The sequence below is a fragment of the Pararge aegeria genome, chromosome 22 (assembly GCF_905163445.1).
Source record: "Pararge aegeria chromosome 22, ilParAegt1.1, whole genome shotgun sequence".
NCBI lineage: Eukaryota > Metazoa > Arthropoda > Insecta > Lepidoptera > Nymphalidae > Pararge > Pararge aegeria.
In genome coordinates, this window is record NC_053201.1 from 4,304,139 (window position 1) to 4,328,287 (window position 24,149).

The 24,149-nt window shown below is 35.7% G+C and overlaps 1 protein-coding gene across 1 annotated transcript in view; it reads right to left on the minus strand.

Annotated features, from left to right (window-relative positions):
* Positions 1-1,780: 1,780 nt before the first annotated feature.
* Positions 1,781-24,149, minus strand: part of LOC120633910 (protein trachealess) — a 60,820-nt gene continuing 38,451 nt past the window's right edge. Inside the window, exons 5-9 of the mRNA XM_039904309.1 lie at positions 12,646-12,770; positions 9,565-9,758; positions 9,155-9,264; positions 3,692-3,839; positions 1,781-3,418 (exon numbers count right to left, since the gene is read on the minus strand). Of these exons, the coding sequence (XP_039760243.1) occupies positions 2,233-3,418; positions 3,692-3,839; positions 9,155-9,264; positions 9,565-9,758; positions 12,646-12,770 (1,763 nt within the window). The 3' untranslated portion in view covers positions 1,781-2,232. The remainder of the gene's footprint in view (positions 3,419-3,691; positions 3,840-9,154; positions 9,265-9,564; positions 9,759-12,645; positions 12,771-24,149) is intronic.

Sequence of the window (24,149 nt, forward strand, 5' to 3'; positions counted from 1 at the left end):
GTCAATGAAAACAATATTTACCTACATTACCTTTTAGGCTTGGGGAAAAAATATAAATTTTTACTATTTCTTTTACAGTTAATTGTGTCAGACTCTGGAATTCCCTACCTGATGTCTGATGACATACGTCAGGCAAAATCCTTGCCTCTTTTTAAAAGTCGTTTGAAAAACTATTTTTTATGTATGTAGCGTTATAGTATGTAGTTTATTATAATTATATGTATGAACAATATATGTTATATATAATAATTATATGTTTAGTATTAGAATTTATACCATGTATGTAGTTTAGTTTGTAATATTTTTATGTAGGTAGAAATTTTTATTGCCGCACCAACCCGTTCCTTACAAAAACTACTATCGCCAAAGGTTGTCTGGGAGAGATCGCTTTAGCGATAAGACCGCCTTTGCACACCTAAACTAGTTTTTTTTTTTTGAATTATTATTTTTGTAAATGTGTTTCTTTGTATTTTGTTTTTGTGTGTGCAATAAAGAATTTAATATTTAATTTAATATGTATATTTTTAAAAGCCATTTATTTGTTATTTTTTCAATTTTAAAACCATTTTACACTAAAAGGTAATGTAAGTACTAAGTGTACGTATTGTTTATGACAAAATTAATGGAGTTAGTATAGGTAGATCTCAGCCATAGTGCCGCTTTCGAGTAAAGAAACACGATATCATGGGTTTGCTGTTCACAATTAAAAAAAATCTACTTAATATTTATATATAACAAAAGTCTTTGAGCGTTGCCAAAAAACATAAAAAAACTATCATAGCTAAACGACGTATTTACATGAAATCTTATTTCCAACAATAAAATAGTATTATACAATACTTATCGTCTATAATTTACAGGAGTCAAATATCTTACCTAAACAATAATTATAGTTGCCTAACTATTTTACAATAATTTACACTGAAGCTTACTATAAAGGTTTAAAATGATATGCAATAAGCTATACAGGATGCTATTTTGGCTGCGGTCAAAAATGTCAAAGAACTAAATTAGAGATAATACCTCAAAGAAAATAAAATTCCAGCATTTTCAGTATAAAATTGTTAATGCAATGACAGTTTAAAGTGGAAGAAGGAGGCATAGAGGAAATGTAAAGGCTTTTAGACTCCATAGTCGGTTATCCAGTCTCTTGAGGCACGCTCTAGCGCCATCGACTAATTTGAGCTTTTGTTACAAGGTCAGAGCCAATACCACCCACCTCGAAATATATTTTGGAAGATATGAATAAACAATTTAATATAAATGATGAACGAAGAAATTGAATGAACTGAAAATCGTTGTAAATATTGTATTATATTATACAATATTTTCAACGATTTTCTTAAACTAACTGTAACTCGTATTAACTGTTGCATTCATATCACTTGCTTTTTTAAGAAGGACTTAGAAACGAGTTATAGTCTCGATCTGTTAGTTTAAAATCAGTTTAATCTTTAGGTACACCAAATTTATTAGTTATTCGGTGACATAGTTCCGTAGACCAAATTTCCGTATTCGTTTAAGCTGTAACCTCTTTGACTGCTGCCAATAGAACATCCTGTAGCTTAGCGGGTATATAATTGACCCGCTATATATAACACATTAAAAACAAAATACTGTTTAGGCATATGTGCCGCCATTTTGAATACATTACAGATAATATATCGCCATTTTGTAAAAAAGGGGCAATATAATGATCATATAAATAACATTATAATTTTGTAATTTAGCCACGTATCACTATAATACTGTAAAGACAAAATACTGTTAATGGCTTCTTTTTAGCTTAAGTACCGCCATTTTGAATTGTTTAAGTACAAGCTAAATTCTGATAGTAGCAGTTGCGTTTACAAATTATAAATAGGTATGTTATAGTAACATTTAAAATTCTAATTAAATTCCTATATTTTTTGTATGCCACATTCTGTTTATATTTTTGGCACAGTATCTGAAAACACTTATCATAAAGGAAATTCAACTATTGTGTTGGCCCATCCTGAGTATTCGATTTTAAGTCTTTTTACATTATGTAATTGTATCCCTCATATCCCATAATAATCAACGCAAACGAAATTACTATACAAACTAATTTATAGAAAAGTTTTCGAAGATAACAAAACTAGAAAACAGTATTAACAAATGAAAAACAAACTTCCAAATAAAACTATTGAAGCCTTCAAGGAAAATTCCTTCGGGGATATCCAAACTATTTCGTCACTAATGCAAGTATGGCTATGAGCTGCTCGAATACCAATTAGTATTTGGCGGAGCTGACTTATCTGTCGATTGGTGCGAGTGAGACGCATGAGCGGAATGCGCTTGCGGATGATAGAGATGGAAAGATGTAGGTGGATGGAAGAACTGCGACTGATCTATCGACGACGCGTAGTCCAAAGCACCGGGCACGGCTGAGTAAGCCTGAGGTTTCAATGGAAACGAAGACTCTAAATAGGAATGCCTTATTGCTTCGGAATAGTGACTGTTATCGTACGGCAACGGGTATTGTTGTTTATCCCTAGGGGATACTGATCCTGGAGGCGTCATTGCCGGATGATAGTCCGCGTACGGTCCGTAAGGCAAAGAACTGATATCTGTCCCTTTGTGGCCTAATTGTTCACCATAACCAGACCCTTCGCTTCCGGGAGGCGTCGGTAAAGGTCCGGATTGACCATCACTAGAGTAATAACCACCTGTTCTTCCATCCCCTAATCTAATAACGCTTTCTCGACTCGCGTAAAGTTGCCTTAATAACGCCGATGCGGGCGTAGAAGAATGACTCACAGGGATTTGTCGATTCAAATGATTCAAGTGATGGTTTTGCGTCCCGATCCATTGGATGGTAGATTTCTGCTGCTGTTGTTTTAGTAATGCATCGGTTGAGAAATCTGTAGGCCTATGCGCAATCTCTTTTCCGTCTAGCGATGGCAAATGTTTGGACATTGCGTTCTCTAAATCTCTCACTGACGTAGCATCGGATGTTTCCGGAATTGCCAAATTTGTCTTTGTCATGTCCCGTTCGGAGGGAATAGTGGCAGTAGGGTTTGATGAGCTTTTTCGCCTCTCTTCGTCTCTTTCTGGGTCTTCTTCGCAGTCTGTGGTATGTTTTCGTTTTTTCATCCTTCGCGCTGGCATTGGAGAGGTCTTTTCTTGGGTTGTGTGTAGTGATAAAGGTTGCGCATCGTTGAGTCTTGTTAAATGGGGGACTTCGGAGGTAGGAGGTGCGGTTGACGCTGAATCAGTATTCGAGGGAGCTTCATTCCTCTCTGTAGTGTGTCGTGTCGGGGGCGGGGGTGCTCCGGGCGTGTCGGCGTCCGGTGGACCATTGTCTGGATCACCTGTAGTCTCCTCCCGCTTAACTCCCTGTAAACTTTCCTCTAATTGGCAACAGTCCATCACCGTGTTTGGGTATTCTCGGCCACTGAAAGGAAAAATGATCCATTAACCAAAGAAAATAACATTTTTTTATTTAGTTTCATAGATTTTGGTTCTTCGAATATCTACAAACATGAAGACACAAAATTATTTGTATAATTTTCATGTTTAATGTAATTTTTTCAATACTGCATAATAAGGCATGAAAGACTAAGTTATATACGAGCAAAAGTAATAAAAATTGTAATATATGATTATCTACAAAAAGTAACTTCACTGAAGGTTTCTTATAGTTATGAAAGGAATTTCGGGGTTTTACCTAATAACATAATTGACGCAAATAATGTTTTGCTCCTCAGCATTTTTGGTCGAACAGATGACGGTTGCACAGGTCTGCATCCAAGTGTAGCCGCCCAGTTTGTTCATCAGTCTGTAGTAGTGTGTCAGCACTTGACCCTTGTTTATAACTGTAAAGAGATACATACTTTGTAGGCCAACATCTCCTGCATAGACTGTCAGACTTTGGTGTTTTTTTTTTGTAGTTCTAGTTTCTAGTATAGGGAATAAGGTTATTGGCATCGGATCGAATAAGTAAAAGAATAATATTTCATGGCCTAAAATAGTTAAATGATAGTGAGGTTTTTACAGAACTATGTAACGCAAAGCAATTTAAAACCAAGAAAAAAATATGAAATACGATTTAATGTATAGAATCCAAATAAGGAATATTTGGTTAACAATTTCTAAAACCAACATAACACTGAAGATAATATTATTTTAATAGCACAGTCCCTAGGTATGATTTTAATAATATACACAATAAATTGACAACAAAGACACTAACTTAAAGGTTCTGGCCATATATGCATACGATTCAAAGAAATAATAGCGATTGATCATGTAATTCAACCGCCATAATTATATTTATTATAACTGAATCAGGACGGGGATATTCATAATCATGACCTTGAATTAGTGACTTAAAACGCATTGATGACGATAATATTCAGATTGTGCGAAACAAAGACGGCGATACATTAGCGACAAAACAACCAGGTCTTCAGAGCTTTATTTTTAATTTAAGAGACAAAGAGGTAACCGTTTATACTCGCAGTTCTTTAAACTTCGTCCATTTTTTTGATATTTTCACTTCTACCGTGAAACGAATGAGAATCTAAACGGGAAACGAAAGGAATATCATCCGTTCTCAATGTCGTTTCACTTCGATTCAATTAACTAAATTGATTTTAAGTATTGTAAAATCTATAGCAGCACCCGGAATTATATCTAGCCTTCTGTCGAGTAGATTCTTTTTCACCAATAGTCACAACCTTCAGTTATTTTCAAAAGCAAGAAATACTTTTCTTCGGAGCTATATAACAAATGTATGTTTTTCTAGAGTCCGTCGTTTTGTAGTGCGTGTGTAGTCATTTTATTTTGTAGGACGCATCATATTCCATATTCCGTACATACAATACACAAAGTGTTCGACATGTGTATTGTGTACGTGAATCATTAAGACAATCCCGCTTTTTGGTTTTGTTATTTTATTGTTTATTGTTGCCACTGTTAATTTACAATGCGTATGGCGTCGGGCCAAAAGTTAGGCGTCATTCGCTAATAGTATCTTATTGTTGTGGTAAATTGTATTGATCGCATATTTGAGGTTATGCCTTTTTATAACTTCACTAGTGTAGCTCTATGACATCAATTGTTTATGATCGGGCAATTGTTTCTGAGAAAGCTGTTATTCCAAGATAAAAAAGAGGGAATTGTCATCGTTCCTTATATAATATTTATGTGCTGTTGTTTAGTTTATTTTGATTAGTTTATTTTTATATTCATTAATTATATTATGTATTTGTGTAAACTAGTTTATGTATTAGTACGTAGTTATTCGAATGTATGAAGTTTTAAAATTTGTACCACCAGCAGTCTATTCTCCTCTTCTTTTTTCCAAATTCGAAGGTTGTCTGGCAGAGATTGCTATTTAGCGATAAGGCCAGCTCGTGTATTCTATTTATTTCTTCATGTTTCTGTTTTTTTATTATTTTTGTGTTCATATGGTAATGCTATGGAATACAAATAAATAGTTCAACGATTCCTTGATAATTAGGCACGTATTAATAAACCGACCTCAAGCCTAGAACAGTTACCCTAACTATCAAGGAATGATAAAAAATGCCCGATTTGGTGAGACTTAAGCGGAGATATAATATGTGATGCCATTTTTTGTGATGCACCCAGCGAAAATCCGATTGTAAATAGGTATATCGTCATTTTGGATGTTTTAAAAAGATCTGTTGTATATTGTAGGTACAGTGAACAATATTCAGATCGAATCAAGAACGGAATAAGTTCAACAGAGTTTTATCGAAAGTTCAGTGGAATTGTATCGGTAGTTTACAGCATTTCATAAATTTTGCCGAATCGCAAATAATAAAATCGACGATAGGTTGTCCAGTCCCAAAGAAGTTGGTCGTAAATTTTCCTTCCACCTTGAAGTTGTCTTGACACGAATTTCTATTCGCACACATTGAATACAAAGTGGGGTTACGCCATCCGATGGATTTCACTCTTATTGGGTCATGGGTGGTATCGACGAAAACAATCGTTTATGTCAATCGATAAGGAAAATCGATTAACCTGTAATGACTAATGTGGAAAGCAAAGATGTGCAATTGGAAAAACATTGCGTAAATAAAATTTCATTGCTTAGTAATGCAGCTAACTTTTTTAATGCTAGAAGTGGTCTTTTAGTTCAATATCATGTTTCAATGGAACCAATTTGTAAAGTCAAAGTCAAAGTCAAAGTCAAAAATATCTTTATTCAAGTAGGCCCACAGGTGGCACTTTTGATGCGTACATAAGAATTACACGGTAGTGAGATGATGGCGATAACCACATTCGTAAACTTAAAACTAAAGCTACGAGGGTTCCAAACGCGTCCCGGTCTAAGAAGAAGCCCACAACAAACTTAGCCGGGTGTTTTTTTTTTTTTTTTTTGTTATCGCCATCTCACAATGTCATTTTAAATTATTAGAAGAGCAACCTGGTTAGAGCAATAATTTACACCCAAGCTTTTTTATCGTTGATGTAGTCCTTTATACTATAATAGGACTTTTCTATAAGCTTACGTTTAATACAAACTTTGAACTTTTTAAGAGACATCTCCAAGATGTCAATTGGTAGTTTATTGTAAAATTGTATGCAATTTCCTTTAAACGAATTATGAATTTTATGTAACCTAGTATATTGCACTGTAAGTTTATTCTTACTTCTAATGTTTAAATTATTGCAGTCACATTTTTTCTTAAATTTAGAAATGTTTTTATGGACGTACATTAAATTTTCAAATATGTACTGACTATACACATAAATTATTTGGAATATGGTGGTGTGTTAAATTGGTTAAACTATGGTTTATCAATAATGCATTGATCGGTTGAAAATCTAGTACCATTCCAATTCAACAAAGAAGCAGTATAACTATCAAGTAAGGATCACCAAATTTTTAGCCCAAGAGCAATTTAGCTAATTGGATCTTTATCAGAATTAGTAGGTAGTTAGTTACCAAATATATTTTAAGTAAACAGTGATGTGGAATATTAAAAAAAGGTTTTCCACTCCACATTTAGTATCTGCCATCATAGCAGCGGAAAAAATAGAGCCAAATAAAGCCATCTCCGCGAGTATGTGCGTGATATCATTATTTTTCCACGCATCCGTCTGAATACAATTTAGGCCTAGCGCCATACGGTTTGTGATTTGAATAATAATTCCGTAGCATCATTTCGTTTCCTTTTCCCTGGCTTAGACGTGGGAAATGTCGGCCCGTAATGCCTTTGAAGCAATCCTTCTTGGTTGACGCATAAAATAAAATAGACATTGTCTTTTATTTCATTCCGAGGATACTTAGTCATCTACATAGGTTTTACGACTCGAAACATTCCGAAATTCAGATGGCGTCTTTTCCGAAAATTTACATGAGTTTATTACTTTGCCTCATAATCATGAAGCGAACAGATCAGAACATCTAACCGAAAAAGAAGAAGAGAACATGCGTATCAAAAAAGAGAAGGGGAGTAAGAAAGAACAGAGAGCGATTGTAAAGAATTGCGGATCGCTTAGAAAGAAACAATTATATCTTTTACTGAAAGATATAAAATGAAAAATGCCATGTAATTTGAAAAATGTATATAACTGATGAGTTTTGAGATGTTTTTCGATGTTAATTTCTGATGTTTAGGTTCATGCCGACTGCAAATATATGTTTCACTAACTTTCACTAGGGTAGGCTTTAGGGAATGTGGGGAACTACCTAACATCGAATTAACATGTTGCAAAACTATAAAAACTTATACACGCAGGTCCAAGGACTTTCACGGAAGTTCAGTTACGGAGCACCTGATTCATACCTGACAAATATTTTGAAACTGTATCAAACACTTCATTTAATCGATCGAGCTATTAAAAAAATAAAATTGAATTTGATGAAATACCTTTTGTATTGTTCCTACTGAATCTATTATTTGCAGATATTATTTTTTTAGAAAACTGTTTATTTACAGATGATACTTAGTACAAAACTGTTTTTTGCACGTAAGAATCCATTGTTATTTCTTAAAAAGCTAACCAAATTGTTTGTCGTGTTATTTATTGAAGATATTAACCTAAGTGAAGACAGATACGGATTGCATTAACTCTCGAAATTTGTAATTAGTTCTACTTAGGAAGCGATGAACTCTATAATCTATTTCAAACACATTTTGAAACTTTGCTTCTTGAATGCTTTAAATAAAAAGTGTCAATCCCTAAAAAGCATCCAGCATTGTTTGTGACACAAAAAAAAATTCTGAGATTCAAAACTCCAAAAAAATCCAATGCTGGTACTAAAATAAATTAATTAAAATTCGATAGAAACCAAAATTAACCAACCAAATTTTTCCCTTACTTGTGCTAGCATAGGGACAGTTACGTTTACTTTACACACTCCGTAACAGACAAAACACTAGGCATGTGTAAATTACAAAAGCAAGATGGCCGCCGATTAACGCGAATCACGCCCCATCGACGTCATTTAGTAACTTTTTCACTACAACCGTTGATAGGTTTACGAGACCATTAATTTGAATTTAAAATGCACAATATACAGATGCCGGTCAAATGTGGACAATTCTGCTGTTGAATAACAATTGTTGGAATTACCATAAAACACCGGGTGTTGGGTAGAAAGCGGGTGATTTGGTTACAACTGTACGCTCAAATTGTATTCCCGATTGTGATATCACAGTGCATATTAAAGTATATTAGGTAATAAAGTTAGGGGTATTTTACGGCTAGAATTTCCGTCATTGAACGATAGTGGAATTTCAATTTTATAATGTGGTTAAGTACCTAGTACCTACCTATAAAGTAAATTTACAAAGCGGTGAATAGTTTGACTAGCAAAACAAGCATATGAATTTAGCTGATGTCTTCAACATTATGCCTTGGCTAAGCGGAAGTAACGGAATGAGGACATCCCAGTTTTTGTTATGGATTCTTTTATGCTTTCCATGTTTAAGTCTCACGTTTTAGGCAATAGGCTCGTGGTAAAGTGTTGCCTTGTGATCGCAGGATGGAACTCGCAATGTAGAGTATGCTTCCACTGGCCAGAAACTATGCATCTATAAACTTCGGATAGTTCTGATTATTTTCCGTTACATTTGGATTCTAATGGGTCAGTTTTGTTAACCCATATAGATTATGGGTTCGAGAGTAAAAAACATAATTTACTTACGATCAACGTGACATTTTCTAAGCTTATTGGCGTCTTCTCCGTGGCAAAGAGCGTAAATATTTTTCCCTGTAAGTTCCTCGGCGGTGTACCCCAATAGCTCTGACACCCTGCTGGGAAATAGGAAAAAAACATTAATGCCTGATATCTTAAGGTTAAAGAAATTTCTTCTTTCCAGAAAAACTTATAGTGGCCGGAATAAGCAATATGTGTTCCTACACAAATGATTTTATGTTTCTGGAAGGCCATCGTAAGAACTTGAGATGTTAAAGGAGTAAATGTAGGTCTTTTAAAAGTTATCCTGATCTTGGGACTAAATCATACCACTAAATTAAACGATTTTAGGAGGAGGAAATTCTCTACAAATCCTTGAAAGTCTCGTGCTAAAAGTCAAAATCATGTAATTGTAATACCTGGGCTCGCAGTGCGCTATTCGGAAGTCAAAGTTGATCCTAGTGACAAACATGTCTGACTCCAGTCTTATTTCATGAACTGATGGTGGAGGTAGTGCTATCGCCAAAGCCACCATTCCTAGTAAAGCAGGCGGTGTCTTGCGACTATGTGAGAAGGAATATTGCGGCCGCAGACGACAGAGCATAAGCACCACCTGGAAATAAATGAGATATTGTAGAACATGAATACAATGCAAAATTAGCGACTGAAATAGTTGATCAGAATGTTGACACTGAAATAAAAATAAACGATGTACCTGTTCGAGCTTGTGAGATACTTAAGATGTCAGCATTAAAATCAGTTAATTAATTGAATTAAAGGTTTAATGAAAGTACAATCAAGTAACACTCATAAATCTAAAATACATTGACAGTAGGCTTACATCCAAATGTTCACAAATATTAATTGATTCTCAGTCACACAATGATTACACCAGTTTGATAAAAATGAAACAATAATTTGTTTAGTTGGAGCATCATACGAACATAAAATTTGAAATTTAAAAGCTCGTTATCAAAATCAATAGATTACTCGGAATCAATAGATACATATTTAAATTGCGCAGAAATTAATTGCACAAATCTAAATAACAATAATCTATCCTCTAGCAGTCTTGTCTTTGGCATAAAGCAAGTAAATTCGTAGCGTTGCGTTGTTAAAACTTTGTCTTTAGCTTAACTTGATACTTTGCCTCGAGACGTGGTTCACAAGAGCGCCAAACTTCCGCAGAAGATTCAAAATCTAGTCGTAACGGATAAAGTCACGTCCACAAATTCCCAGGTAACTTCCAAAATCATGAAGGATGAACTAATTTGAAATTTTCGCAATAAACGCTTCGCCTTTGGCACAAAAGCCATATAGAGGGTTAGGAACGATTTTCTCTAATTGCTCTGTCGATATTTGCGAATTGCATGAGCAATTTAGATTGCGATAAATACGAATTATGGGCTAACTTTAGAATTGCTAATCTCTATAACGGTTACCTACTACGATTTTGAGTATACAAATTTTACAATAAATAAATTCTTTCAAATGATTTTTAATTAATTTAAATTTTTTAAATACCTAAAACCGAAAATACTATTTTATTTTATTTTGAAAAAAAGAAATTTCAGTATAAATGGACATTTTTTGAATTAAGACAAATTCAATGATTAAAATCCAATAAATAAAGCCTATAAAAGTAAACTGTACTAAATATCGTAGGTAAAATCTGGTAGGTATGTAGCTGAAATAACGACGTCGTTTATAAGAATCATAAACTTCCTCAGTTGATAAATAAAAGAAGTATAACCACCGGAAACAATCTATTACGAACAATTTTACCCACCTAGTACGTTATTCGCAAGTCGCTAGAGATATAATCACATTTTATGTTCTAACACTGAGTTAAGGCAAAAATTATGGGCCCACAATTCGCCCTGAGGCACCCCACGCTCCGCAATAATTCCAACAATAATATTTGTGATCTAAAGACGGATAAAGCTCGCGTGAATTTATTTAGGTGCAATAAAATGGTAATTCGAGTATTTATGAGAACGGTATGACCACATAAATTATATTTCCAAGTTAGTTCCAATACAACCTTGACTTGTGTAACCTTTTCAAATGCAATGCTAGATTTTAAAAAGGACCTTTCTCTTATTTTATTTATTATTTTCATGAATTTTATCTCTTTTATACATTCTATTTAACTGACCTATTTCAATGCTCTAAGTTCAAGAGTTAACAAAATGTAGTCGTGAATTTAATTTAACTCTCAAAGAACTTTGCAATCCATGATAACTTAATTATTAAAGGGTAATTTGCAATTTGAAATTAAAACTCTGTCTCCATGTTGGAGTTTAATATATTGCCAAAAGACTATTCCACGAAGCTAACTAACTAAACCGTTAATAATTCCGATTTCATCTTCGAGGGTTGTCTCGCATTAATCCTAAAGCTCGAGCCTTGCTGATTTAGCCACCTGTATTTTCTACCACGTCTCTTTGAAAAAACCTGCAGTATTATGCTGAGTAATGACTCGTGACCGTGTTTCTGCGGATATTTGTGAATGCAAAGAACCTTCCATTGTAACTGCTGCACTGCTATTACCAAAGCAAGCGTCAGAGAGGGCAAGAAATATATCAGTCTAAATAAGAAAATGACATTTTCGTTTCTAAATTATTATGTATCATTAGTATTTTGACTTTATATTTTATATTTTAATTTAATTGCGTTATTTTACTTTGACATTTTTAATTTTAATTTTAACTTTAATTTGAGTTAATTGACATTATCGCAGTCTTTATATGGTTATCTTTACTGTATTTTTAACTCGATTTTTTTTTGTGGGTATTTGGCCTGAAATAAAAGCATTTATTATTATTATACCTATATTATTATTATATTATAAATGCCTATATACAAATAAATATTTATTAATACACATCTTGTCTATTCAGATACCCACCCGCCAATAACCACCCTCTCCGTTACTGGATGGATCACCGTCCTTGCTTCTTCCAACCTAAATCGAAAATGAAAATACAGCGTACATTTACTTCTCATTCCAAATCATAGATAAGAGTTATGTCCACAAATTTTCAGATTCCCTTTAATACTATTGATATCATTTACCAGATAATAATCAAAGCTATACCATTACCTATTGGTTATAAACCAACACGTAGTTTGACAGTCGCATTTGCGTTAAGACATCTAGATATTCTTGTCAGTTGTATCTCAAAATCAAACTCCTCATCTGTTTCTGTAATAGGCCCATTTGATTGAACCAGTATCGAGTTTATGTTTGTCCTTACTCATATCTCTCAGCTAATATATAATTTCAAAATGTATTAAAAAAATTCAGAACCAACATGATTTGAATCCGCATCGCTCCGTAAATTCCGTAAATTAAGGGCAGAGTGCTTTGCCAACTCAGCCACGGTTCTGGTTCGTTCTGATCTTTCGTCTTCTCAGTCTGATCTGTAGCCGAACAAGTTTGACATACCTACCAGGACTTCAGTAGATACAAAAGCTTAAATTAAGAGATTCCTTACCCTATAACCTGAGGACTTGAAGTGGCATCCTCTCTTTGTGAGAGTGCTCTTCATCCGGATGCAGAAAGCTCTGTCCATCCCTCGGAATAAAGTCCCGCTGGCCGCTAACGTCATTTGTGCTGATACTGTGAACAAGGAAATCATACTGTTAAGTATCCCTACTAAATGTCAATGTAAGTTTGTTTGTTACGCTTTCACTCAATAACTACTTAACCGATCCTCGTGAAACTTTTTACAGATATTCTTGGAAGGGTTAGAATTAATATAGGATACTTTTTATCCCGACATTAAGCTCGGTTCCTTTGGGAAAGGGGGTGAAAGTGTTTGAAATTATAACCGATTATAATAATCATTTTTGTACTATAGAAGTTATAGATCAGATGAATGTGGTTGGAGACAGAGGACAGAACTCCTCAGCGGACAGCAACAAGCCCCTCATTTAAGGCTTAGCGATACTGAATACTTTAAATTTTTTAGAACTACAACTAAATTGAATGCCACATCAACAAAACAAAATCCAACGCAGACGAAGTAATAAATATACTACGACAATACAGACATCACCACCTAGCCTTAAAGTAAGCGTAGCTTGTGTTATGGGTACTAAGATGACTGATGAATATTTTTATGAATTATATATAGCTACATAAATACTTAGAAAATATATATAAACACCCAGATCCTAACAAACACTTATGCTCATCACACAAACATTTTCCAGTTGTGGGAATCGAACCCACGGCCATGGACTCAGAAAGCAGGGTCGCTGCGCACTGCGCCAGTCAGCCGTCAAAATGCGAGTAGGTGCTTCCCCGGACGAGCTCTTCACAAAAAGCCCTAAAGCGTCACTTAAACATGGTGTAAAATGTTACTAAATTGAAAATGATGGCTTGATTCATTTATGGGCAGGTAGGTGCATATCCAGTTAATATCTAATTAATGAACCGTAGTTCAACGATGAGGCTTGGCAAGAATCGACGCGGCCTAATTGATTTCTTTGGAGATCCAAAGTTAATTTACCAAAGGTTCTCAAACTTTACTAGGGTCCTTGGGTTCAAAAGGAATGTTATCTCAGTTAAGGTGTTCGTTTTATTCGATTTTTTTTTGGTTCCAAGGAGCGGGAATAACATTTTTGGTTTCCCGGGAAATCAATCATTGTGAGAACATTCAGCCATTCTGGAAGTTTGCTACAAAAAGTCAAGTTTAACACTTCAACAATCATATAATCATAAAAACAGCAGCAGACAAGGTATTTAACAATCACGAATAGGTGATCACTAATAATAGTAACATCGTCATAATCATCTGAACTAATTACCGGCTCACTACAGGGTACCTACAGGTCTCCCGCAATGAGAAGGGTTTAGACCGTATTCCACCACGCTGGCCCAGTGCGGATTGGTGGACTCCACACGCATTTGAGAAAAGTATAGAGAACTCTCAGGCGTGCAGGTTACCTCACGATGTTCTTCATCATTGAAGCATGTGTTATTTTAATTGCTTAAAACGCACATAACTCGAAAAGTGGCCCCCTGAAAGTGAAGCCGAAGTCCTCGCCTCTAGGCTATCACAGGTTACTAGGCTTTCACCAATTTCTTTGGCTATTTTATGTTAACTATAGGTAATAATTCAATAAGCCATCACTACTTTTTCTGTACTTACATCACTTAGAGATATCTACTCAAAATGGCACATATTAAATGCAATTCGTCACATGCAAAATCATCTTTTATAGGATTAGTTTAAGGAAATCCTAAATCAGAAAGTGTTCTTTGCAGAATTAATACTTTATTGTAAGAAGTGAATTAAGAAACAAATTATAAAACAAAATATCCAAGTTAAAATGGCGTACTTTTATGGAGTAATGAACAAATTATAATGTATTTTTACCTTATAATAATTTGATAGGTTACTGATGTTAATAGAGATTTTAGTAAAAGTAAGTCAGTGACTAACCTCAACGTATTTTGAAAATCATGATTCACCAAGTATTAAACGTTGACTGTAATAGGTTTTTTGCTATTACCACCTAAATTAGGCAAAGAGTTTTGTATCGGTAAAGAATGCCATGTCTATAAATATTCGTGATTTTTATATCACTAGTAAAAACAACTCTGTTACGTAGTGTTACAAATCGAGTGTAATTTTAACTCGAAGGATAGGTTCCCACAATGATACCTACGAGGGTATTGTTTAATAGTTAACTGGAGTAGACTTACGTTAGAGGCTTATGGTAGGGATACCTATTTGTTGAGTCTTTCATTGGACTTTGGATTCATTGGACAATAAATGGTTGAATAGTTGTTGTTTTCATAAATCATTATATTGCAATATTAGGCAAATGGGTAGGTCCTCGGTCGGACTTCGACTTCACTTTCATGGAAGAGGACTTCACCTCACAACGTTTTAAGCAATTAAAATGTTACATCTCCGGCGGTGAAGGAAAACATAGTGAGAAACTTGCATACTCGCGTACTCCATAATGTTCTTACAGGTGTGTGAAGTCCACCAATCCGCAATGGCCAGCGTGGTGGACTACGGCCTTAACCCCTTCGTGGTACCCTGGCCGGTAATGGGGTGTAATGATGATGATGATGATCTTAAATCAGTAAATAGGTACCATAAAAGTTTGGGAAAGTAGATTAACTTCCCGGACGAGCTATGTCAGAAAAAGCTCAACTACAACTCTACTAGATATCTAGAATCTGCAAATTGAACTTTCATTTGATACAATACTTACACCTCAAATAATTGTCTGACATATTCGCTAAAAAGGATTTGTCCTGACTTCAAAATTATGTCGAACGGCACGCAATAGGTTAACTAATATGACGGCATAAATACGAAAGATGTAAATGACTGTTTGTATCTTTTCCTTTTGGCTTCCGCAGGCCAATAAATTTGAGAAGCACTGGCCCAAAATCAACTTGTCCCTATTACGCCAGGAGCCACTTCTATGGCTATCACGCCACAATACGACTTTATCCACGCACATCACCTGTCCATCACTCCTGTGCTACATTCACCACGCCATTCTAAACACAATTGGAGACTGTCACCCGTGCACCTTGATTGATTTCTTTCCGTATTTTTTTCTTCACATTAAAGTCGAAATTGATTCCTTTCCTAAGCATTGTCAAAATTCGGAAGCTTGGTTATTTCGTGGGTGTAATTAATTTGTCCCTACCTAGATAAACATAGGTACCTACTTCTATTGACGGCCGATTGGTGCAGTTTGCAGCGACCCCACTTTTCGATTCCCACTACTGGAAAATATTTGTGTGATGAGCATGAATGTCTTTCAGTGTCTGGGTGTTTATATGTATATTCTAAGTATTTATGTATAAAATTCATAAAAATATTCATTAGGCATCTTAGTACCCATAACACAAGCTACGCTTACTTTGGGGCTAGATGGCGATGTGTGTATTGCCGTAGTATTATTTCTTTATCAGTAAGTTTCCCTAATATATGAATCCCTTGCGGTCCCTGGCGACTTCGTCCGCTTATAAGTCAAACTTGAAAGATAGACTGAGAGAAGATGCTGTCGCGGACTTTTTTTTTACAATTTTTAAAGGGGAAGAACTTTGTCATACTTGATTTTATCAAAACTTTAACCGATTTCAGCAACGTGGCTGTTTTGGCAAAACAGCAATAGCCAGAGAGATTCGGCTAAAAATCCCGCCGGTTTATCATCATGATTAGTTTATTCATGTCCAACATCTGGGCACCGGCTTTCTATTGGAAGGGAGAATGAAGCTAGCATCAATTTTGATCATAATATCGACCGCCTTACAGGGCAGGGGTCTCCTCCCAAAATGAGAAAGGATTAGGGTCTAGTCCACCACGCAGTCGTCAAGTGCGGATTGGTGGACTTACACGCCGTTAGGAACATCATCGAGAACTCTCAGGCATGCAGGTTTCCTCCCGATGTTTTCCTTCACTGTTGAAGCAATATTTTTATTGCTTATACTTACAAAAATTTGAGTTGCGTGCTGGGATTCGAACTCGGGCCGCTGAAAGTGAATCCGAAGGTCTAACCACAAGGCCATCACTGCTTTCTTTTTGTTTTCTGTTTGCTTTTTAATATGAATTAAAATACGTCATCTAAAACATCACGTATTTTTATTCATGTGATGTAAAACATCACAGACTACTTTGGGATTCTGGGATGTTTTGTTGCGGAAAGATACTTCTTTCAATTAAACTCAAAATTGTCGCTACGTTTATTCGAATTGCTATTTAAAAATAATTACATTAATGTAGTGAAGCGCGAATTTCGTTTATAAAAAATGCGACAGTTAAATTAGTTACGACACCATGAGTATTAACTGTGATCTAAAACCAGTTAGGTGGTATTGTCATTTGTCAAAGCGTCTTAATGGCAAGTCAAGGCGAGTCCACGTTGGTGCGTTTCCATCTGCATTTTGCTTCTTGAACTGTCGAATCCTAACCTCGCCACAAGATTAAACAATCATCATATCAACCTATTACCGGCCCAATACAAGTAGTGGCGTGCACTTCATACATGTACAAAAGCACGACCTACCCTAAATTTTTCATATTAGGTTGGGGAAAAAGTTTCTTCGCATTTTTTAAGAAAATTCAAAACTTTTGTATAGTTTTATTTACATTTAACTAGAGCCAAATATCCAGCTTTTCTGCGTACCCAGTTTCTTTTAAATGCGCCAAAACTTTTTCGTGGTCAATTCCAAGTTCTTCAGCAACGTTGTAACTACTGATATGCTGATTTTGCTCCACTTTTTCAAAAATGGCATCCATTTTATCCGTAATAGGGCGAACAGAGCGAGGTGCATCTTTGACATCAAAATTTCCGGATTGAAAACGCTTAAACCAAATTTGTGCTACTCTCACAGACGCTGCACTAGGTCCATAAACATCGGAAATTTTTTTCGCGGCTTGCGTTGCATTTTTACCTTTTTTGTAGTAACATTTTAAAATGTATTGAATTTCTTCATTAGATTCACTCATCTTCACAGTACGAAAAACAAATAAAAATTACACATTTTCCTAAATTGAATTTGGAATTATCTTCTTTAAAATTTAAACTTTAAATGATACCAAAACCAGCCAGATACAAATAGTATAGACAAAGAGATTTTATTACAAGTTCATACATACTATAATGCGAAAAGACTTTCCCCAACCTATTATAACTTGTAACGAGTGAGAGGATTTTACTACTTTACACCATCTTCTGGATTTATGCCTACCCTGGTCGTGCACTCAATTGACTACAGGGCATAGGTCTCCTCCCAATCTGAAAAAGGTTACGGTTTAGGCCGTAGTCCACCTTAGTCAACTTGTGCTTATTGGAGGACTTTACCCGCCTTTGAGAACATTATGGAGAACTCTTAGGCATGCAGGCTTCCTCGCGACGTTTTCCTTTACCGTTGGAGCAAGTAATATTTTAAACTTAGAAAAGTCAGAGCTGCGGGCTGGGATTTTAACTCGGCCCCCCGAAAGCGAAGCAGTAGACCTAACTACTAGGCTATCACGCTTTAGGAAACAATATTCGTGATATGAAGCTTTCTCGAGTGGCAACTTCAAGACAGATTTTCAACCGCGGTTGGATAAACGGAGGGAAACAGTTTTCTTCAGTGTCAGAAAGGACCCGTTGAAGAGATAGCATATATACCGACAAGATTACTAGCCCAAGGAGTTATCTCGATGTTAGTCGTGTGGGACCGAGTATTAAACTCTGTATCGTCAAAGTAAAATGAACTTAATGCCACTCGTTTGAGAGTCTCAAATCCTGGACTTCTGATTTTGGTTTTACAAAATTGCTGTCGAAAGCCTGAGCTAAAGAACTTGAGATTTAATGCAATGCAAATAAGATCCATTTTACTCCGACGTTCAGGTATTCCATATTCGAAAACGACTTCCTCGATTGATAGCTACTGAGAGTTACACTCCTACAGGTGTAACCGAGACCTAAGTTACTGTACAAAATTGCGTTACAAACCGAGAAATGTAATTGAGCGATTCCAGTGAAATTCGCGGTACTTTCGATCGCACAAAAAAAGGTGGACTAATTCAATTTTTTTGTCACACAGTATTACAAAATAAAACTATTCCTATTGAAACAAATACAAAATGACTATTACAGATGCGTAAAATACTGATTAAAGTTTTTTGTAACGAAATGTACATTGTTATTTACGTACTTACTTTTCGTAGATAGTAAATTAAGTATTCCGTGTGCAGCGGACCGTATGATGGCATTTAGAGAAATTATAATATTTTTTTTGCCTACCTTCACTTTTAATTAAGCTTACCTATTCTGCTAGGTGTTGGGAACGGTGAGAAAATTTCAATTTCAGAGAGAAATCGGTTTAAAGTTACGGTAGTGATCGATATAAATAAAATAATAAATGGACATGCTGCTGTAAGAATTTTTTTTTTAAACAAATATTTCAGTGCCATCTCTTAGCATTCTCATGAACTACGTTGTAATTTTGTCACAACGAATAACAGACTGTCAACAAAGGTACGTGTTTATGTAGAAAGATCTAGAAGAGATAAAGAAACATGTGCTGATCTAAAAAAGATACAGATCTCTGCTTAAATATCTGTACGAGATGAGATTTCTTTTTGTTACTCCTCTACAAGTAAACCCCGTCACTACGAGTATAATCGAAACTGGTGGTAAGCGATCCTAATCATATTTTATCATATTGTTATTTGTCTGGTGGGAGGCTTCGGCCGAGGCTAGTTACCACCCAACGACATAGACGTGCCGCTAAGCGATTTAGCGTTCCGGTACTATGATGTCGCGTAGAAACCTATTAGGTGTGTGGGTTAAATATAACTGCTAACTCCCTTACAGGTTAGCCCGCTATCATCTTTTACTGCATCATTACTTACCACTAGGTGAGATTGCAGTCCAGGGCTAACTTGTAGTGCAATAATAATATATATGTATATATTAATGTATAATGCTGAAGAGTTTGTTAACTTGAACGCGATGATCACAGGAAATACTGGTCCGATTGTAAAACTACTTTCAATGTTGGATAGCCCATTTATCGAAGAAAGCTATAGGCTATATAATATTTATTACCCTGGGAAGACCAATAGGAGTATAGCACCAACAGTGGCGTGCACTTCATATTTGCACAAAAGCACTGCCTACCTAAATTATTTTATATAACTCGTATTGGAAGGGATTTTTCAATTGTATGCCATGTACCTGCTTTATACCCTGGCCAAAGACCCTGTGCACGCCACTGAGCACCAACGAGGAATGATTAAAAATCAGGGGTTTATTTTCCTTTTGAGAGCTTCCGCATGCGCTGCGTAAACGGTTAATGTGTCGATAAAATAATGTATCACAAAGTTGTTTATCTTCAAAAGTTCTATAAAAAGACCGCGACAGCATATGTCTATCTTTTAAGGTTGACTTATACGCGGACGAAGTCGCGAGTGACAGCGAGTCATTTAATAAATGCGAAAGTGTTTTTATTGGTGTGTCCTTCATTTATTTGCATAGACAAGTTTTATAGATAATAGAGTGACAAAGTAACTACTTCAAAGCTCACGAAAACCAACGGTTCCAGTGGAAATATAAAAAAACCCGAAAGAAACACGGGTGAAGTCATGGGTGCCACTACGGAGCTCGGGTCTCCTCCCACAATAGGATGGGGCTAAGGCCGTAGTCCACCACGCTGGCCCATTGCGAATTGGTGGACACCACACACCTTTGAGAACATTATGGAGAACTTACAGGCACGCAGGTTTTCTCACAATGTTTTTCTTCACCGTCGAAGCAAGTGCTAATATATTTGCTTAAAGCGCACATAACTTAGGAAAGTTAAAGGTGTGTTCTGGGATTCGAACTCGGTCCCTGAAAGCAAAGCCGAAGTCCTACCAACTGGGCTATCACCGCTTCAAAATATATAATCACATTTCTCTAACTTCATTTTTACAGCGCGACAACGTGTCCTAAATCCAATAAACATTCGATTAATTCCCATAACGACATAAATATAATATTAATCAAAAGTATAAAGGTCGACGCTGACTCCCCATTGACCGTTTCATAAGGTGGCAACACACCGTGACGTTTCCCTAATCTAATTTCAATTTGGTGCACAATTTATTACCATTATAGCTGGACCATTGAATGAGCTTCGAGACCAGTAAAGTTTACAGCTTCAAAAAGGCGCATTATACTCCGAGAGCGGGTGGGGAGCTTTGAGGACGTGCTTGATACAAGTTTCAAGTTTGAAAACTCTACCTAACCGTAGTATGGACTACTTAGTCCACCCAATCAAGTAGGTAACTATTACTTGATTGGGTCTTGATTTTTTTGCTGATTTTATTAACTTGAAAAATGTGGTGTTTATACAGCCGACTATCGTGACATAAAATATAATAGTTGTGACTTGTATTATAAGTTGTTTAGACGACGTAATTGTTGAAGCCAGAAACTGCTTTAACCATATTTATTGAAAGTGCATGCTAATGAGAGATAGTATAGGTAGGTACTATAAACTTACTAGTGGAGTAACGCAACATATTAGACCTTACCAAGGAAATTATGATGTCTTTGCATACCTTACAACATCTCCATAACTCTCAACAGTAGGAATGTAATCTTGTGATATATGAGTCTCTCTATCGGGTCCTGTCCTTGGCCATTTTTACTAAATTGTAGAAGGTACGGACACCGGTTTCTCTTAGTTCGTCTTACCACCTGGTTGGAGATCTGCGACGAGTACGTTTGCCTTCTACATTTCCAACCACTATCAACTTTTCAATGCTCTTGTTTTCGCGCCTACCATTCTTAAATGTACTGATAAATTACTAATTCACCACTCGAAACACAACTTACCTGACCTGACGGTTATACCCACTCAAGTAGGTATTACTTACTTGTAGCTACGTATCTACTAAAGTGAAACTTACATACAGCTTATTTCAAGCTCTTTCTCAAAATGCTCCACCAGCTCTCAGCTATAAGCCTTCAAAAAGAGGGAACTTTAATTGAATTCCGTATAGTTTTTTCTCAATTTGACAGTGAGGTCGGTCGCGTTTTTGTAAGTAGTCGTTTTAGCTGGAAAATGCAGCTAAGTAGATTGGCTAACGGTATTACCGCTCTATTTTATAAATTACCGCTCTTTTATTAACTTTTTCGATGCTAAATTCTAATTTGGGTGCGCCTCGTCACCACAAGCGATGGATGCCCATACTCAAAGTCCTTTCTACAAAGGTTGCCTGTAAGAGATTGCTTGCAGCAATAAGGTCGCCTTTGCATGTCTCCATTGTTTACTGTATACTCCTTAATGTTTCTTTTCGTGTATGTTATACGTGCAATAAAGTGTCTCAAAATTAAAACTTAAACCGACCGCATTTTATATGTTTATAATGATGGGCCTTGTTACCTGATGCAAATATATAAATTAAATAAGATGATGGTCAGGGTGGTAAATCGAATTGTATATAATTTAGATAAAGCACATGCAAATAGCAATGGGCTATATATACACTTGTATTTTTGGCTTGAATGAACGGATCTATAACAAACATTATAAAGGTCGAGTCACGTAAAAAGAGCGCGGTCAGTCGCCCTGTGCTTAGGACTAAATTTTATTTATTACAATCATATGCAATGGAGAAATTGTATCGCTCGTTCGTATCAAAAGTGTCATACTTATAAAAATTTTGGCACGTAGGTACCTAACTACTCAGAACTAGGTAAGAATTAATTGTGTATTAGTATTAGTAGCGCTGTGTATTTAAGTAGGAGGTCCCGGAATATTTATGATTTCTGATTTTTTCTCGTCTGTTGGGTTGGTTTTGGCCATGTCTGGTTACCATCCTACCGACAAAGATGTGCTGCTTAGCGATTTAGTGTTCCGGTACGATGTCGCGTAGAAACCTATTAGGGGTATGACAACCATACTCCTTAACCAGGTTAGCCCGCTACCATCTTAGACTGCATCATCACTTACCACCAGGTGAGATAGCAGACAAGGGCTAACTTATAGTGGAATAAAATAAAATAAAAAAGGCGTTAATGAAACATCTAGTGCTTTATAATATCTAGGATCTGGTGGGATGCTTCGGCCGTGGTTAGTTATCGCCCTAGCGGCAAACACGTGCGCCTAAGCCATTTAAACCTATGAATATATTCTATTTACTCCTATGATGACAATCTTAAACACAAGCCTATCATGAAATGTCACCCCGATGCCATTCATAGGCGTTAGATTTTAGCTTGTAGCTCACTCACCATCCCGCATTAGAAAAACGTGGCGGTTTTAGAACCTAAAACTCCTCCCCTCTGAAGACTGAGATAATCTGTGCCCATAAGTTGGGCGGTAATACGCTTAAGATGAAGAAAATATTACTGTGTTTATTTATTAAGGACAAAAGCTTTCTATCCATCCATCCGCCATCTCTTAGGATTCCTATAAACGCATAGAAACACGGAAAACAAAATATGACACAAAGGTTCACAGGAGACACTCGGTTATATGTACGCATCAAAAGTGCCACCTATGGGCCTACTTGAATAAAGATATTTTTGACTTTGACTTTGACTTATGTATTGGGTTATATAATAAATTTTCTCAAGTTCATGCTGAACTAACTCTAACTTTTTATGGCTGCGGCATTTATTGTCAAAATCATCCTAAACACAGTATACGCTCTTTTTATCTGACGCGACTCATACCTAGTTGTATCGATATACGTGCCTTAAACATCGATACCCAATCCATTGTTGAATGAAATCTAAACTACAATTACGTTCGTATTATATACTGGATTCCTAACTCCGGATAATTTGCGGATTTGAATCGCATCCGCTTGTTAACTAACAAATGGTATTGTAAATTCAAAATGCAGCTTTAACAGCGTGAATTCTCGCCTCGCAATCAAGAGGTCTTGATTGCGAGGCCAAACCAATTTGGGTTTCAGTACCATCTGAAACCACCCGTCCAGCAATTATTTCTTTAGCGAAGTTATATACATGGTGTACATAACATCGCTAAAGAAATAATCTATGTCGAATCTAAACAAATGTTGATGTTTATTTCTATTCATAAACCGCGTAATTGATCGCATTAAAGAGGACAGATCCTCAGATAATCATCTAAATAAAAAACAAATTAAAAAAACTAAAAATCACGCATATAGAATAGCGAACTAAAAAAATAGAAAATAAATTGTAATAAATTGGAATTAAGAATACTGTAAAAATTCTAACAAATTTAAATAAATATCATTCATTTATATTAGGAGTTGAAAAAACGTTTTATTAAAAAAAAAGAAAAAAAAGCATGGGTGCATAGTGTCAATAGTTATAAATATTTCATTGGCAGATATGAGAAAAAGGATTATCATTTCGATAATATCTTAAAAAGCTTTTTTTTTAATAAAACATTTATTTTTTCTTATTATTTTTTCTAATTTGACTGAAATCTGGCCGTCTGGTCAAAATCGCGCCCTAAGATTTCGGTCACAAACATACAAGT